This window comes from Anser anser (assembly GCF_964211835.1).
Source record: "Anser anser genome assembly, contig: HAP1_SCAFFOLD_771, whole genome shotgun sequence".
In the NCBI taxonomy this organism is placed as follows: domain Eukaryota; kingdom Metazoa; phylum Chordata; class Aves; order Anseriformes; family Anatidae; genus Anser; species Anser anser.
Window position 1 is genome coordinate 1 of NW_028154044.1, and position 15,898 is coordinate 15,898.

The 15,898-nt window shown below is 68.3% G+C and overlaps 3 protein-coding genes across 5 annotated transcripts; 1 reads left to right on the forward strand and 2 right to left on the reverse strand.

Annotated features, from left to right (window-relative positions):
• Positions 1-644: 644 nt before the first annotated feature.
• On the forward strand, positions 645-2,895 carry LOC310890910 (myosin regulatory light chain 11). Its single transcript, XM_083853234.1, has 4 exons — positions 645-792; positions 883-961; positions 2,127-2,175; positions 2,672-2,895. Exons 1-4 carry the CDS (start codon positions 723-725, stop codon positions 2,774-2,776), a joined length of 303 nt encoding a protein of 100 aa, XP_083709360.1. The 5' UTR covers positions 645-722; the 3' UTR covers positions 2,777-2,895.
• A 4-nt stretch (positions 2,896-2,899) lies between these two features.
• On the reverse strand, positions 2,900-8,574 carry QPRT (quinolinate phosphoribosyltransferase). Its single transcript, XM_083853233.1, has 4 exons — positions 8,498-8,574; positions 6,041-6,627; positions 4,783-4,914; positions 2,900-3,761 (listed from the first exon to the last, which is right to left on the reverse strand). Exons 2-4 carry the CDS (start codon positions 6,617-6,619, stop codon positions 3,546-3,548), a joined length of 927 nt encoding a protein of 308 aa, XP_083709359.1. The 5' UTR covers positions 6,620-6,627; positions 8,498-8,574; the 3' UTR covers positions 2,900-3,545.
• A 2,140-nt stretch (positions 8,575-10,714) lies between these two features.
• LOC310890908 (sarcoplasmic/endoplasmic reticulum calcium ATPase 1-like) lies at positions 10,715-14,197 on the reverse strand. 3 transcript variants are annotated; one of them, XR_014577349.1, is made up of 6 exons: positions 14,065-14,197; positions 13,855-13,972; positions 13,658-13,775; positions 12,644-12,686; positions 10,878-10,917; positions 10,715-10,835 (listed from the first exon to the last, which is right to left on the reverse strand). XR_014577349.1 is itself a non-coding variant. In XM_083853231.1 (5 exons), the coding sequence occupies exons 1-4, from the start codon at positions 14,187-14,189 to the stop codon at positions 10,880-10,882; spliced, it is 399 nt and encodes a 132-aa protein (XP_083709357.1). In that variant the 5' UTR covers positions 14,190-14,197; the 3' UTR covers positions 10,715-10,835; positions 10,878-10,879. The 3 variants fall into 3 exon arrangements, 2 of the variants coding, with proteins under 2 accessions (XP_083709357.1, XP_083709358.1); XM_083853231.1 differs by lacking the exon at positions 12,644-12,686; XM_083853232.1 differs by having other exon boundaries at positions 10,715-10,917.
• Between the last annotated feature and the right edge of the window lie 1,701 nt (positions 14,198-15,898).

Genomic DNA, 15,898 nt, shown 5'->3' on the forward strand with positions numbered 1-15,898 from the left:
CGTGGTTCATTTGGGCGTGGTTTATTTGGGCGTGGTTTATTTGGGCGTGGTTTATTTGGGCGTGGTTCATTTGGGCGTGGTTCATTTGGGCGTGGTTTATTTGGGCGTGGTCTGTTGGGGGCGTGGCCTATTGGGGGCGTGGCCGTTGGGGCGTGGTATATCGAGGTGTGGTGTATTGGGGGCGTGGTTTATTTGGGGGTGTGGCCTATTTGGGGGCGTGGCACGTTGGGGCGTGGTTTATAGTGGGTGTGATAGCGAATGGGTGGGGCTTGTGGAGGGGGAAGGGGGAGGGGCTTAGATGAGAAGGGGCGGGGCTTTAGAGAAAGGGGCGGGGCTTAGGGAAAGGGGGAGGGGCTTAAGGAAAGGGGCGGGGCTTTGAGGAAAAGGTCCTGGTGCTGCGGCGCCGGAGGTGATGGCAAGGGGCGGGGCTTAGAGGAAAAGGGGCGGGGCTTAAAGCGAAGGGGCGGGGCTTGTGATAAAGGGGGCGTGGTTTGGGGAAAAGTGGGCGTGGTTTGGGGGAAAGGGGGCGTGGTTTGGGATAAAGGGGGCGTGGCTTGGAGAAGGCGCACCGGGTAGGAACTGGATTTTGGGGGGGCGGGGTCTGCAGCAAAAGGGGGCGGGGCTTGGACGTGGGCGTGGCCGGTGGGCGTGGCCTGAGGCTCCGCCCCCCCCCCCCCCCCCTCTCAGGGCGGCTGAACGTGAAGAACGAGGAGCTGGACGCCATGATCAAGGAGGCGAGCGGCCCCATCAACTTCACCGTCTTCCTCACCATGTTCGGCGAGAAGCTCAAGGGTGAGGCCCCGCCCCCCCCCCGCGGTGACGTCACAGCGGTGACGTCATCACGGCGCTCGGTGATGTCACTTCCTTTCCCACTCCCCGCAGGCGCTGACCCCGAGGACGTCATCATGGGGGCCTTCAAGGTGCTGGACCCCGATGGGAAGGGGTCCATCAAGAAGAGCTTGTGAGTGGGGGCGGGGGGGGGCGGGGGGGGTCGTCGGGGGGGCAGCGGGGTCGTCGGGGGTCATGGGGGCATTTGGGGTCATGGGGGGATTGGGGTCATGGGGACATTTGGGGTCATGGGGGGATTGGGGTCATGGGGACATCAGGGGACATCGGGGTCATCGGGGGGACAGCGGCGTCATCAGGGGTCATGGGGGCATTTGGGGTCATGGGGGCATTTGGGGTCATGGGGGGATTGGGGACATTGGGGGGATATTGGGGTCATGGGGGGATTGGGGTTAGGGGTCATCGGGGGGACAGCGGGGTCGTCGGGGGTCATGGGGGCATTTGGGGTCATGGGGGGATTGGGGTCATGGGGACACTGGGGACATTGGGGTCATGGGGGGGGATTGGGGTCAGGGGGACATTGGGGGACATCGGGGTCATGGGGGGACAGTGGGGTCATCGGGGGGAGGTCGAGGTCGTCAGGGGTCATGGGGGGATTGGGGTCATGGGGACATCGGGGGACATTGGGGTCATGGGGGATTGGGGTCAGGGGGACATTTGGGGGGACATCGGGGTCATGGGGGGGACAGCGGGGTCGTCGGGGGTCATGGGGGGATTGGGGTCATGGGGGGACGGGGGTCATCAGGGGTCTTGGGGACATTGGGGGGATATTGGGGTCACGGGGAGGATTGGGGTTAGGGGGGTCATCGGGGGGACAGCGGGGTCATGGGGGGGCATTGGGGTCATCAGGGGTCATGGGGGCATTTGGGGTCATGGGGGCATTTGGGGTCATGGGGGCATTTGGGGTCATGGGGGGATTGGGGTCATCAGGGGTCTTGGGGACATTGGGGGGATATTGGGGTCACGGGGAGGATTGGGGTTAGGGGGTCATTTGGGGGACAGCGGGGTCATGGGGGATTGGGGTCATGGGGACATTTGGGGTCATGGGGGCATTTGGGGTCATGGGGGGATTGGGGTCACCAGGGGTCATGGGGACATTTGGGGGACAATGGGGACATTGGGGTCATGGGGGGGATGGGGGTCACGGGGACATTGGGGGGGCATCGGGGGACGTTGGGGTCATGGGGGGTCATGGGGCCATTGGGGGGACATTTGGGGCCACGGGGGGGGCATCGGGGACATTTGGGGGCGCAGGCGGTGACCCCGTCCCCCCCCCCCAGCCTGGAGGAGCTCCTGACCACCCAGTGCGACCGCTTCACCCACGAGGAGGTGAGGACCCCCCCCCCCGCCCCCCCAAAATCCCCCCCTGGACCCCAAAATCCCCCCCTGGGACCCCAAATCCCCCCTGGGACCCCCAAAATTCCCCCCCGGACCCGAAATCCCCCCTATGCTGCCTAAAGACCCCCCCCATGCCCCCCCCAAACACCCCTAGGACCCCAAATCCCCCCTGGGACTCCCCCAAATCCCCCCCAGAACCCCCAAATCCCCTCTGGCCCCCCCCCGAATCCCTTCAGGACCCCAAAATCCCCCCCCAGGACCCCAAAATCCCCCTCCAGGACCCCAAACCCCCCCCCCGGCACCCCCCCAAATCCCCCCAGAGACCCCAAATCCCCCCCGTACTGCCCAATGCCCCCCCCCCGCGCTCCCCTAAACACCCCTTGGACCCCCCCAAATCCCCCTCCCACCCCCCGTGGTGATTTACGGGGGGCGTCCCGGCCCCCCCCCCCCCCCCCCCCAATTTAATCCCGGGGTCCCCCCCCCCCAGATCAAGAACATGTGGGCCGCCTTCCCCCCCGACGTGGCCGGCAACGTGGACTACAAGAGCATCTGCTACATCATCACCCACGGCGAGGACAAGGAGGGCGAGTGACCCCCCCCCCGTGGGACCTCCCCCCCCGTGGGACCCCCCCCCGTGGGACCCCTGACCCCGAGACCCCCCCAAAACCCCCCGGGGGGCCCCCCCCGCTGGGAATAAAGCAGCTTTTTCCAGCCGTTGGCTTTGGGGGGGGGTTTATTGGGGGGGGGTCCCAGCGCTGGGGGGGTGGCCCCAAGGAGGGGGGGGGATTTTGGGGTCCCGTTGTCATGGGTTGACCCCAAAAGGGGATGTTGGGGCCCTGGTGGGGTCCCCTTGTTACGGGACGGGGTGGGATGACCCCGCGATGAGTTTTGGGGTCCCCTTGGGGGTTCCTTCGCCATGGGGTGACCCCAAGTTGGGCATGGGGGGGGTCCCCTTGTCACGGGGTGGGGTTGGGGTGACCCCAAAGATGGACCCTGGGGTCCTCTTGGGGTCCCCTTGTCACGGGGTGGGGGGGTTGGGATGGCCCCAGAGGGGTGGACGTTGGGGTCCCCTCGTCCTGGGGTGTCCCCAGGATTGGGTTTTGGGGTTCCCCTTGTCATGGCATGACCCCAAAGACGGACCTTGGGGGGGGTCCCCTCGTCCTGGGGTGTCCCCGAAGATGGACGTCGGGGTCCCCTCTCGTTACGGGACGGGGTTGGGAGGACCCCAGCGGTGGACGTTGGGGGGTCCCCTTGTTTTGGGGTGCCCCCAAGGCCGGGTGTTGGGGTCCCCTTCTCATGGGAGAGGGGTGGGAGGACCCCAAAGACGGACGTTGGGGGGGTCCCCTCGTTTTTGGGGCCTCTCAGCACCCCCCGGCCTCGTCCCCGTCCCCGTCCGCGGGCAGGACGCGGAGGGCGAAGTCGAGGGCGGGGGCGCTGTGGGTCAGGCACCCCATGGACACGGCGTCGACGTGGGGCGCCAGGAAGCGGGGCAGGGCGGCCTCCGTGATGCCGCCGCTCGCCTCCACCCTCACCCGCGGGTGGGACGCCTTCACCGCCGCCGCCGCCGCCGCCAGCGCCTGGGGGAGGGGGGAGGGGGGGCAAGGACGGCATTTGGGGGGGGGCGCCCCACACTTGGGGGGCGTCCCACCACGCTTGGGGGGTGCCTCAGACTTGGGGGCGGCTCCATACTTGGGGGGCGTCCCACATTGGGGGGTCACTCCACGCTTGGGGGGCACCCAACGCTTGGGGGGTCGCCCCACACTTGGGGGTCGCCCCACACTTGGGGGGTGTCCTACATTTGGGGGTCACTCCACGCTTGGGGGGCGCCCCACACTTGGGGGGTCGCCCCACACTTGGGGGGCGCCTCGCACTTGGGGGTTGTCCCACATTTGGGGGTCACCCCACACTTGGGGGTCACCTCACACTTGGGGGGCGCCCCACACTTGGGGGGTGTCCTACATTTGGGGGTCACTCCACGCTTGGGGGGCGCCCCACACTTGGGGGGTCGCCCCACACTTGGGGGGCGCCTCGCACTTGGGGGTTGTCCCACATTTGGGGGTCACCCCACACTTGGGGGTCGCCCCACACTTGGGGGGTGTCCTACATTTGGGGGTCACTCCACGCTTGGGGGGCGCCCCACACTTGGGGGGTCGCCCCACACTTGGGGGGCGCCTCGCACTTGGGGTTGTCCCACATTTGGGGGTCACCCCACACTTGGGGGTCACCTCACACTTGGGGGGCGCCCCACACTTGGGGGGTGCCTCACGCTTGGGGGTCACCCCACATTTGGGGGGTCACCCCACACCTAGGGGGCACCCCACACTTGGGGGTCGCCCCACACTTGGGGGGTGCCTCACACTTGGGGGTCACCCCACACCTAGGGGGCACCCCACACTTGGGGGTCGCCCCACATTTGGGGGTCACCCCACACTTGGGGGTCGCCCCACACTTGGGGGGGGTGCCCCACACTTGGGGGGCGTCCCACACTTGGGGGTCACCCCACACTTGGGGGGTCACTCCATGCTTGGGGGTCGCCCCACATTTGGGGGGTGCCCCACACTTGGGGGTCGCCCCACACTTGGGGGTCGCGCCGCCTACCTGTGGGGTGAAGTTGTCCAGGAGGACGATGTCGGCGCCGGCCTCCGCCGCCGCCAGGGCCTCGGCCGCCGAGCCGCACTCCACCTCCAGCAGCCGGGTGAAGCCGGCGGCGCGCCGGGCCTCGGCCACCACCTGGGGACACGGGGGGGGGGACACGGGGGGCACTGGGGGCACTGGGGGCACTGGGGGGTAATGGGGACAACGGGGACATTGGGGACAAGGGGGGGCGATGGGGACAAGAGGGGAGAATGGGGCCCCTGGGGGCTATGGGGACACTGGGGACACTGGGGACACTGGGGACGATGGGGACATTGGGGCCAAAACCCCCCAACCAAAATGGGGCTCCCCCCCCTAAAACAAAGGGTTCCCCCCCACCCCCCCAATGGGTCACCCCCCACCCCCATATGTGGGTCCCCACCCCAATATTTGGGTCCCCCCCCCAGTATGTGGGTCCCAACCCCAATATGTGGGCCCCAACCCCAATACGTGGGTCACCCCCCCCAATATGTGGGTCACCCCCCAATATGTGGGTCCCCACCCCCATATGTGGGTCACCACCCCAATATGTGGGTCCCCCCCCCAGTATGTGGGTCCCCCTCCCAATATGTGGGCCCCAACCCCAATATGTGGGTCACCCCCTCCATATATGTGGGTCCCCCCCCAATATTTGGGTCACCCCCCAATATGTGGGTCCCCCCCCCAATATGTGGGTCACCCCCCCCAATATGTGGGTCCCCCCCCCAATATGTGGGTCCCTGCCCCAATATGTGGGTCCCCCCCCAATATGTGGGTCACCCCCTCCATATATGTGGGTCCCTGCCCCAATATTTGGGTCACCCCCCCCAAATATGTGGGTCACCCCCCAATATGTGGGTCCCCCCCCAATATGTGGGTCACCCCCCCAATATGTGGGTCACTCCCCCCATCTGTGCGTCACCCCCCCCCATATATGTGGGTCACCCCCCAATATTTGGGTCACACCCCCCCATATATGTGGGCCCCAACCGAATATGTGGGTCACCCCCCAATATGTGGGTCCCCCCCCAATATGTGGGTCACCCCCCAATATGTGGGTCCCCCCCCCAATATGTGGGCCCCAACCCCAATAAGTGGGTCCCCCCCCCAATATGTGGGTCCCCACCCCCATATGTGGGTCACCCCCCAATATGTGGGTCCCCCCCCCCATATGTGGGTCCCCACCCCCATATTCGTGGGTCCCCGCCCCCCACGCGTGGGGCCGCCCCCCCGGCCCCCCAACCTGCGCCAGGGGCTTGCGTGCGGCCAGCAGGTGGTTGTCCTTCACCATCAGCAGCCCCCCCAGGTCGTGGCGGTGGGGGTCGGCGCCCCCCACGCCCAGCCCGTACTTCTCCACCAGCCGAAAGCCCGGCGTCGTCTTGCGGGTGCCGGCCACCGTCCCCGGCCACCCTCGCCCGCGGGCCACCGCCACCGCCCGGGCGGCCGCCGTGGCCACCCCGCTGCAGCGCCCCAGGGCGTTGAGCGCCGCCCGCTCGGCCAGCAGCACCCCGGCCCCCGGCCCTCGCACCTCGGCCACCACCGTCCCCGGGGCCAGCGGGGCGCCCTCGGGCACCCGCCACCCCACGGCGCAGCCCGCCTCGCCCCACACGGCGTCGGCGAACGGGGCGCCCGCCAGCACCCCGGGGGACTTGCAGAGGAGGTGGGCGCGCCGTGGGGCCAGCCCCACGGTCAGGGCGGCCGGGTCGGGGCCGGGGGCGTCCTCCTCCAGCCAGGCGCGGGCCAGCGAGCGGAGGCGGGCGGGGGGCAGCAGCACCGCCAGGGCGGGGGGCGGCGGGGGGCCGGCGGGGGGCTCGGTGGCCATCGGGGAGCCTGCGGAGCGTAGAGGGGGTGGGAAGAGGGGTCAGAGCGGCGCCGGGTGGGGTGGGGGTCCTGCCCCATAGAGGGGCCCTGCCCCACGGATGAGTTCTGCCCCATGGATGGGTCCTGCCCCATAGATGAGTTCTGCCCCATGGATGGGTCCTGCCCCATAGAGGGGTCCTGCCCCACGGATGGGTCCTGCCCCATGGATGGGTTCTGCCCCATGGATGGGTTCTGCCCCATGGATGGGTCCTGCCCCATGGATAGGTCCTGCCCCATAGATGGGTTCTGCCCCATGGATGGGCCCTGCCCCATGGATGGGTCCTGCCCCATGGATAGGTCCTGCCCCATGGATGGGTTCTGCCCCATGGATGGGCCCTGCCCCATGGATGGGTCCTGCCCCATGGATAGGTCCTGCCCCATGGATGGGTCCTGCCCCATAGAGGGGCCCTGCCCCACGGATGAGTTCTGCCCCATGGATGGGTCCTGCCCCATGGATGGGTCCTGCCCCATAGAGGGGCCCTGCCCCATGGATGGGTCCTGCCCCATGGATGGGTCCTGCCCCATGGATGGGCCCTGCCCCATAGATGGGTTCTGCCCCATAGAGGGGCCCTGCCCCATAGATGGGTCCTGCCCCATGGATGGGTCCTGCCCCATGGATGGGTCCTGCCCCATAGAGGGGTCCTGCCCCATAGAGGGGCCCTGCCCCATGGATGGGTCCTGCCCCATGGATGGGTCCTGCCCCATAGAGGGGTCCTGCCCCATAGAGGGGCCCTGCCCCATGGATAGGCCCTGCCCCATGGATAGGCCCTGCCCCATAGATGGGTCCTGCCCCATGGATGGGTTCTGCCCCATAGGTGGGTCCTGCCCCATAGGTGGGTCCTGCCCCGTAGAGGGGCCCTGCCCCATGGATGGGTTCTGCCCCATGGATGGGTTCTGCCCCATGGATAGGCCCTGCCCCATAGAGGGGCCCTGCCCCATAGATGGGTCCTGCCCCATTGATGGGTCCTGCCCCATAGAGGGGCCCTGCCCCATAGATGGGTCCTGCCCCATGGATGGGCCCTGCCCCATAGAGGGGCCCTGCCCCATTGATGGGTCCTGCCCCATAGAGGGGCCCTGCCCCATAGATGGGTCCTGCCCCATGGATGGGCCCTGCCCCATGGATGGGTCCTGCCCCATGGATGGGCCCTGCCCCATGGATGGGTCCTGCCCCATAGAGGGGCCCTGCCCCATAGATGGGTCCTACCCCATGGATGGGCCCTGCCCCATGGATGGGTCCTGCCCCATGGATAGGCCCTGCCCCATAGAGGGGCCCTGCCCCATAGATGGGTCCTGCCCCATTGATGGGTCCTGCCCCATAGAGGGGCCCTGCCCCATAGATGGGTCCTGCCCCATGGATGGGTCCTGCCCCATAGATGGGTCCTGCCCCATGGATGGGCCCTGCCCCATGGATAGGCCCTGCCCCATAGAAGGGTCCTGCCCCATAGAGGGGCCCTGCCCCATAGACGTGGCTCAGCAATGGGTCCTGCCCCACAGCCACCTCCTGCCCCATAGACACCCCCCGGTGACCAGCGCGGCCCCACAGCCACACCCCGGCAATGGGTCCTGCCCCCCACGGACACCCCCCCAGTGACCAATCCTGCCCCACAGACAAGCCCCGACCCCCGATCTTGCCCCACGGATGCGTCCTGCCCCACGGCTGCCCCATAGCCCCTTCCCCCCTCCCCCCAGCAGCCCCAGCCCCCCCCAACCCGGCCGGGGGGGGTCCAAAGTCCACCCCAAAGCCGCCACGTCCCCGGCCCCAGCCCGCCCCGAGCCCCCCACGCTATGGGGCCGGACCCCCCGCCGTGGGGCTGGCTTGGGGGTCCCGGGCCCCACTGACCTGCCAGGGCCAGGAGGTGCTGGGGGACTGAGCCGGGGCGCTGCGGGGCGCCCTGGGGGGGGCTCTGCCCCACGGCACCGCCCTGGGGCGGGGAAGCCCCCCCCCCCCAAAGGGGGCGGGACCCCCATGTGTGGGGCGGAGACCCCCAGGGGCTGCACTCGAAGCGTGGGGCGCCCCCCAAGTGTGGGGTGCCCCCCTGGTGTGGGGTGCCCCGATGAACCGGACCCCCAAGTGTGGGGCACCCCTAAGTGTGGGGCACCCCGATGACCCAGACCCCCAAGTGTGGGGCCCCCCCTAAGTGTGGGGCACCCCCAAGTGTGGGGCACCCCAATGACCCAGACCCCCAAATGTGGGGCACCCCCCAGACCCCTAAGTGTGGGGCACCCCCAAGTGTGGGGCACCCCCAAAGTGTGGGGCACCCCCATGACCCAGACCCCCAAGTGTGGGGCACCCCAATGACCCAGACCCCCAAGTGTGGGGCACCCCCAAGTGTGGGGCACCCCCTAAGTGTGGGGCACCCCAATGACCCAGACCCCCAAGTGTGGGGCACCCCCTAAGTGTGGGGCACCCCCCTGACCCAGACCCCCAAGTGTGGGGCACCCCTAAGTGTGGGGCACCCCCATGACCCAGACCCCCAAGTGTGGGGCACCCCCAAGTGTGGGGCACCCCCATGACCCAGACCCCCAAGTGTGGGGCACCCCCTAAGTGTGGGGCACCCCCCCGGTGTGGGGTGCCCCGGTGAACCGGACCCCGAAATGTGGGGCACCCCCTAAGTGTGGGGCACCCCGATGACCCAGACCCCCAAGTGTGGGGCACCCCCAAAGTGTGGGGCACCCCCTAAGTGTGGGGCACCCCAATGACCCAGACCCCCAAATGTGGGGCACCCCCCAGACCCCTAAGTGTGGGGCACCCCCTAAGTGTGGGGCACCCCAATGACCCAGACCCCCAAGTGTGGGGCACCCCCCAAGTGTGGGGCACCCCAATGACCCAGACCCCCAAGTGTGGGGCACCCCTAAGTGTGGGGCACCCCAATGACCCAGACCCCCAAGTGTGGGGCACCCCCCAAGTGTGGGGCACCCCTAAGTGTGGGGCACCCTGATGACCCAGACCCCCAAGTGTGGGGCACCCCCTAAGTGTGGGGCACCCCCCTGACCCAGACCCCCAAGTGTGGGGCACCCCCTAAGTGTGGGGCACCCTGATGACCCAGACCCCCAAGTGTGGGGCACCCCCCCGGTGTGGGGCACCCCGATGACCCAGACCCCCAAGTGTGGGGCACCCCCTAAGTGTGGGGCACCCCCCTGACCCAGACCCCCAAGTGTGGGGCACCCCCAAGTGTGGGGCACCCCCTAAGTGTGGGGCACCCTGATGACCCAGACCCCCAAGTGTGGGGCACCCCCCCGGTGTGGGGCACCCCGATGACCCAGACCCCCAAGTGTGGGGCACCCCCTAAGTGTGGGGCACCCCCTAAGTGTGGGGCACCCCCATGACCCAGACCCCCAAGTGTGGGGCACCCCCTAAGTGTGGGGCACCCCCCTGACCCAGACCCCCAAGTGTGGGGCACCCCAATGAACCGGACCCCCAAATGTGGGGCACCCCCCAGACCCCCAAGTGTGGGCCACCCTCAAAGTGTGGGGCACCCCCCTGACCCAGACCCCCAAGTGTGGGGCACCCCCAAAGTGTGGGGCACCCCGATGACCCAGACCCCTAAGTGTGGGGCACCCCCAAAGTGTGGGGCACCCCGATGACCCAGACCCCTAAGTGTGGGGCACCCCGACGATGCGAACCCATTAACCACTGGGGGGCAGGGCTCTGGGTGGCCCCGCCCCCCGCCCCCAAGCCCCGCCCCCTGACCCCAAGCCCCGCCCCCTGACCCCAAGCCCCGCCCCCCGCCCCCAAGCCCCGCCCCCTGACCCCAAGCCCCGCCCCCTGACCCCAGGCCCCGCCCCCCGACCCCAAGCCCCGCCCCCCGACCCCAAGCCCCGCCCCCCGCCCCCAAGCCCCGCCCCCTGACCCCAAGCCCCGCCCCCTGACCCCAGGCCCCGCCCCCCGACCCCAAGCCCCGCCCCATGACCCCAAGCCCCGCCCCCTGACCCCAGGCCCCGCCCCCTGACCCCAAGCCCCGCCCCCTGACCCCAAGCCCCGCCCCCTGACCCCAGGCCCCGCCCCCTGACCCCAAGCCCCGCCCCCCGCCCCCCCCCAGGGAGGAGGCGTCGTGTCGGGGGGGTTCCCTTTATTGGCAATAAATAAGCGGCGCCGGTGGGGGGGGGGGCCCCGGTGTGGGGCCGCCCCACGGCGCGGGGAGGGGGGGGCCCCGTGGGGTGGGGCTGCCCCATAGCTCGGGGTGGGGCTGCCCCACGGCGCGGGGGGGGGCCCCCCCCGGGGTCACTTCCGCTTCTTCCGGGTGTCCTCGGCGTCGGCCGCTGATTGGGGGGGGGGGGGGGTGACGTCAGAGGGGGCGGGGCTGAGCCCCCCCCCCCCTTCCCTCCCCCTCCCCCTCCCCTTCCCTCCCCCTCCCCACTTTGTCACTGCCCTGCCCCTGGGGGACGTGGGGACACGGACGTGTGGGGGGACACTGGGGGACACTGGGGGGGGAGGGGGACACGGCCATGGGGACACTGGGGGACACTGGGGGGTGAGGGGGACACGAAAATGGGGTGAGGGGGACATTGAGGGTGACACAGGGACACGTGGGGTGATGGGGACACCTGGGGTGACCGTTGGGTGATGGGGACATGAAAATGGGGTGATGGGGACACCTGGGGGTGACACAGGGACACGTGGGGTGACGGGGACACTTGGGGTGGCCGTTGGGTGACGGGGACACGGCCATAGGGTGATGGGGACATGGAGGTGACACCTGGGGGTGATGGGGACACGGCCATGGGGTGATGGGGACACTTGGGGTGACACTTCGAGGTGACGGGGACATTTGGGGTGATGGGAACACGGCCATGGGGTGATGGGGACATTTGGGGTGGCCGTTGGGTGATGGGGACACAAAAATGGGGCGATGGGGACACCTGGGGGTGACACATGGAGGTGACGGGGACATTTGGGGTGATGGGGACACGGCCATGGGGCGATGGGGACACTTGGGGTGAGGGTTGGGTGATGGGGACATGAAGATGGGGCGATGGGGACACCTGGGGGTGACACATGGAGGTGACGGGGACATTTGGGGTGATGGGGACACGGCCATGGGGTGATGGGGACACTTGGGGGTGACACATGGAGGTGACGGGGACATTTGGGGTGATGGGGACACGGCCATGGGGTGATGGGGACACTTGGGGTGACATTTGGGTGATGGGGACACGAAAATGGGGCGAGGGGGACACCTGGGGGTGACACAGGGACACGTGGGGTGATGGGGACACTTGGGGTGGCCGTTGGGTGACGGGGACACGGCCATGGGGTGATGGGGACACTTGGGGTGGCCGTTGGGTGATGGGGACACAACAATGGGGCGAGGGGGACACCTGGGGGTGACACATGGAGGTGACGGGGACATTTAGGGTGATGGGGACACGGCTATGGGGTGATGGGGACATTTGGGGTGACAGTTGGGTGATGGGGACACAAAAATGGGGCGATGGGGACATGGAGGTGACACCTGGGGGTGATGGGGACACGGCCATGGGGTGATGGGGACACTTGGGGTGAGAGTTGGGTGCTGGGGACACCTGGAGGTGACACTTGGAGGTGACGGGGACATGGAGGATGATGGGGACACTTGGGGTGACACTGGGGGTGATGGGGACACGAAATGGGGTGAGGGGGACATTGAGGGTGACACAGGGACACGTGGGGTGATGGGGACACTTGGGGTGGCCGTTGGGTGACAGGGACACAAAAATGGGGTGATGGGGACACCTGGGGTGACACTAGGGGGTGATGGGGACACTTGGGGTGGCCGTTGGGTGATGGGGACACGGCCATGGGGTGATGGGGACATTTGGGGTGAGGGTTGGGTGATAGGGACACGAAAATGGGGCGAGGGGGACACCTGGGGGTGACACCCGGGGGTGATGGGGACATTTGGGGTGATGGGAATACTTGGGGTGACACCCGGGGGTGACGAGGACACATGGGGGGGTGACATGGGGACACAGGGGGTGACGGGGACAGCCGGGGGTCCGGGGGTACCTGCGGCCGGGCGCGAGGACGACGGAGGGGACGCGAGGTTACGCTACGGGAGCGGAGACGGCGGTGAGGGACGGACGGGGGGACAGCGAGGGGACAACGGGGGGTGGGGACGGTGGGGGTGGGGACGATGGGGGTGGGGATGATGGAGGGGACACCGGGAGCGATGTGGGGACGTTGGGGACACGGGGACACGGAGATGTGGGGATGTGAGGACGTTGGGGACGTGGAGATGTGGGGACGGGGGGACAATGAGGTACGGAGATGGGGACATTGGGGACACGGAGATATGGAGATGTGGGGACATGGGGACATTGGGGACATTGGGATGTTGGGGACGTTGGGGACATGGGGACATTGGGGACACGGAGATGTGGGGACACGGAGATGTGGAGATGTGGGGACATGGGGAGGTGGGGACATTGGGGACATGGGGACATGGGGACATTGGGGACATGGGGACATTGAGATATGGATATGGGGACATTGGGATATGGGGACAGGGAGATGTGGGGGGGACATGGAGATGTGGGGACATGGGGGGACGTTGGGGACATGGGGACATTGGGGACATGGGGACTTGGGGACATTGGGGACATGGGGACGTTGGGGACATGGGGACGTTGGGGGCATGGGGACGTTGGGGACATGGGGAAATGGGGACATGGGGACAATGAGATATGGATATGGGGACATTGGGATATGGGGACAGGGAGATATGGGGGGGACATGGGGATGTGGGGACAAGATGTGGGGACGGGGACAACGAGGTATGGAGATATGGGGACACGGGGACAAGGAGATGGGGGGACACGGAGATGTGGAGATGTGGGGACATGGGGACATGGGGACATGGAGATGTGGGGACATGGGGACAAGGAGATGTGGGGACATGGGGACAAGGAGATGCGGGGATATAGGGACACGGGGACATGGAGCTGCGGGGACGTGGGGACAAGGAGACGCGGGGACACCGGGGGGGACACGCTGGGGCCAGCGGCGGCCCCCGCCCCTCACCCTCCAGGTAGTTCCTGGCCACGAACTTGAGGGCCTCGTCCAGCAGGATGACGGGGAAGGAGATCTTCAGCACCATCAGCCAGTGCGCCAGGTCCAGCGGCGTCAGCTTGAAGATCATCTGCGGGGCCGGGGGGACAGCGCTGAGCCCCCCCCCGGCGTCCCGTCCCCTCCCCGCCCCCCCGGGACCCCCCCCTTACGGGCAGGGGCTCGATGTAGAGGATGACGAAGTGCAGGGACATGGAGAGGCAGATGGAGCCCACCAGCCAGATGTTGACCCACGGCGGCATCCGCACCAGCGACTGGTTCTCGGAGAGGCTGCGGGGGGCGGCGGCACGGCCCTGGTGGCACCGGGGGTGGCACCGGGACCCCCCCCCGGCCCCCCCCCGGTTCGTCCCCCCGCCCCTCACCTGTTGAGGGCGTTGCACATCTCGATGGTGACCAGCACGGAGAGCGCCATGGTCATGGGCACCGGCGACTCGAAGATGTCGCAGTCGAGGCCCTCGAATTCGGCGTTGTGCTCCGTGCACTGCATGAAGTGGGTCTGGGGGCGCGGGGGGGGGGGCGTTATCGGGGGCGGGGGGGCGTTATCCGGGCGTGGGGGGTGTTATTGGGGTGGGGGGGGTGTTATCAGGGTGGGGGGGGCGTTATCGGGGTCGTGGGGGCATTATCGGGGTGTGGGGGGGTGTTATTGGGGTGGGGGGGCATTATCGGGGTCATGGGGGGATGTTATTGGGGTGGGGGGGTGTTATCAGGGTGTGGGGGGGCGTTATCGGGGTGGGGGGGGTGTTACCAGGGTGGGGGGGGCGTTATCGGGGTCGTGGGGGCATTATCGGGGTCGTGGGGGGGCGTTATCGGGGTGGGGGGGGTGTTATCAGGGTGGGGGGGGCGTTATCGGGGTCGTGGGGGTGTTATCGGGGTGTGGGGGGTGTTATCGGGGTGGGGGGGGTGTTATCGGGGTCGTGGGGGCATTATCGGGGTCGTGGGGGTGTTATCGGGGTGCGGGGGGGCGTTATCAGGGTCGTGGGGGCGTTATCGGGGTGTGGGGGGGTGTTATCGGGGTGCGGGGGGGGCGTTATCGGGGTCGTGGGGGCGTTATCAGGGTCGTGGGGGTGTTATCGGGGCGTGAGGGGGTGTTATCAGGGTCGTGGGGGCGTTATCGGGGTGTGGGGGGGTGTTATCGGGGGCGGGGGGGCGTTATCCGGGCGTGGGGGGGTGTTATCGGGGTGCGGGGGGGCGTTATCGGGGTCGTGGGGGCGTTATCGGGGTCGTGGGGGGGTGTTATTGGGGTGGGGGGGGCGTTATTGGGGTCGTGGGGGTGTTATTGGGGTGTGGGGGGGCGTTATCGGGGTCGTGGGGGCATTATCGGGGTCGTGGGGGCGTTATTGGGGTGTGGGGGGGTGTTATTGAGGTGGGGGGGGTGTTATCAGGGTGGGGGGGGCGTTATCGGGGTGTGGGGGGGCGTTATCGGGGTCATGGGGGTGTTATCGGGGTGTGGGGGGGCGTTATCGGGTGGGGGGGGCGTTATCGGGGTCGTGGGGGGTGTTATCGGGTGGGGGGGCGTTATCGGGGTCGTGGGGGTGTTATCGGGGTGGGGGGGCGTTATCAGGGTCGTGGGGGTGTTATTGGGGTGTGGGGGGGCGTTATCGGGGTGGGGGGGCGTTATCGGGGTGGGGGGCGTTATCGGGGCCGTGGGGGCGTTATCAGGGTCGTGGGGGTGTTATTGGGGTGTGGGGGGGTCATTGGGGTGGGGGGGGGTCAACGGGGTGGGGGGGCGTCAACGCGGCGGTGGGGGACGGCAACACGGTGGTGGGGGCAGCACCCGTGACAAACGATGGCCCCCCCCCGCCCCCCCCCAACGAAGAGCAGCCAAGCCCCGTGCTGACGGGACCACCACCACGATGAGCACCCAGCCATCGCCAAGAGCACCCGACCAAGGCGATGACGACCCCCCAACCACCGCGATGACCACCCAACCACCGCCACGGCCACCCAATGACCCAACCACCGCGATGACCACCCAACCACCGCCACGGCCACCCAACCACCCAACCAACCACCGCCACGACCACCCAATGACCCAACCATCACCATGACGACCACCCAACCACCGCGATGACCACCCAACCACCACCACGACCACCCAACCACCCAACCACCGCCACGACCACCCAATGACCCAACCAGAACCATGACGACCACCCAACCACCGCCACGGCCACCCAACAACCCAACCACCACCAC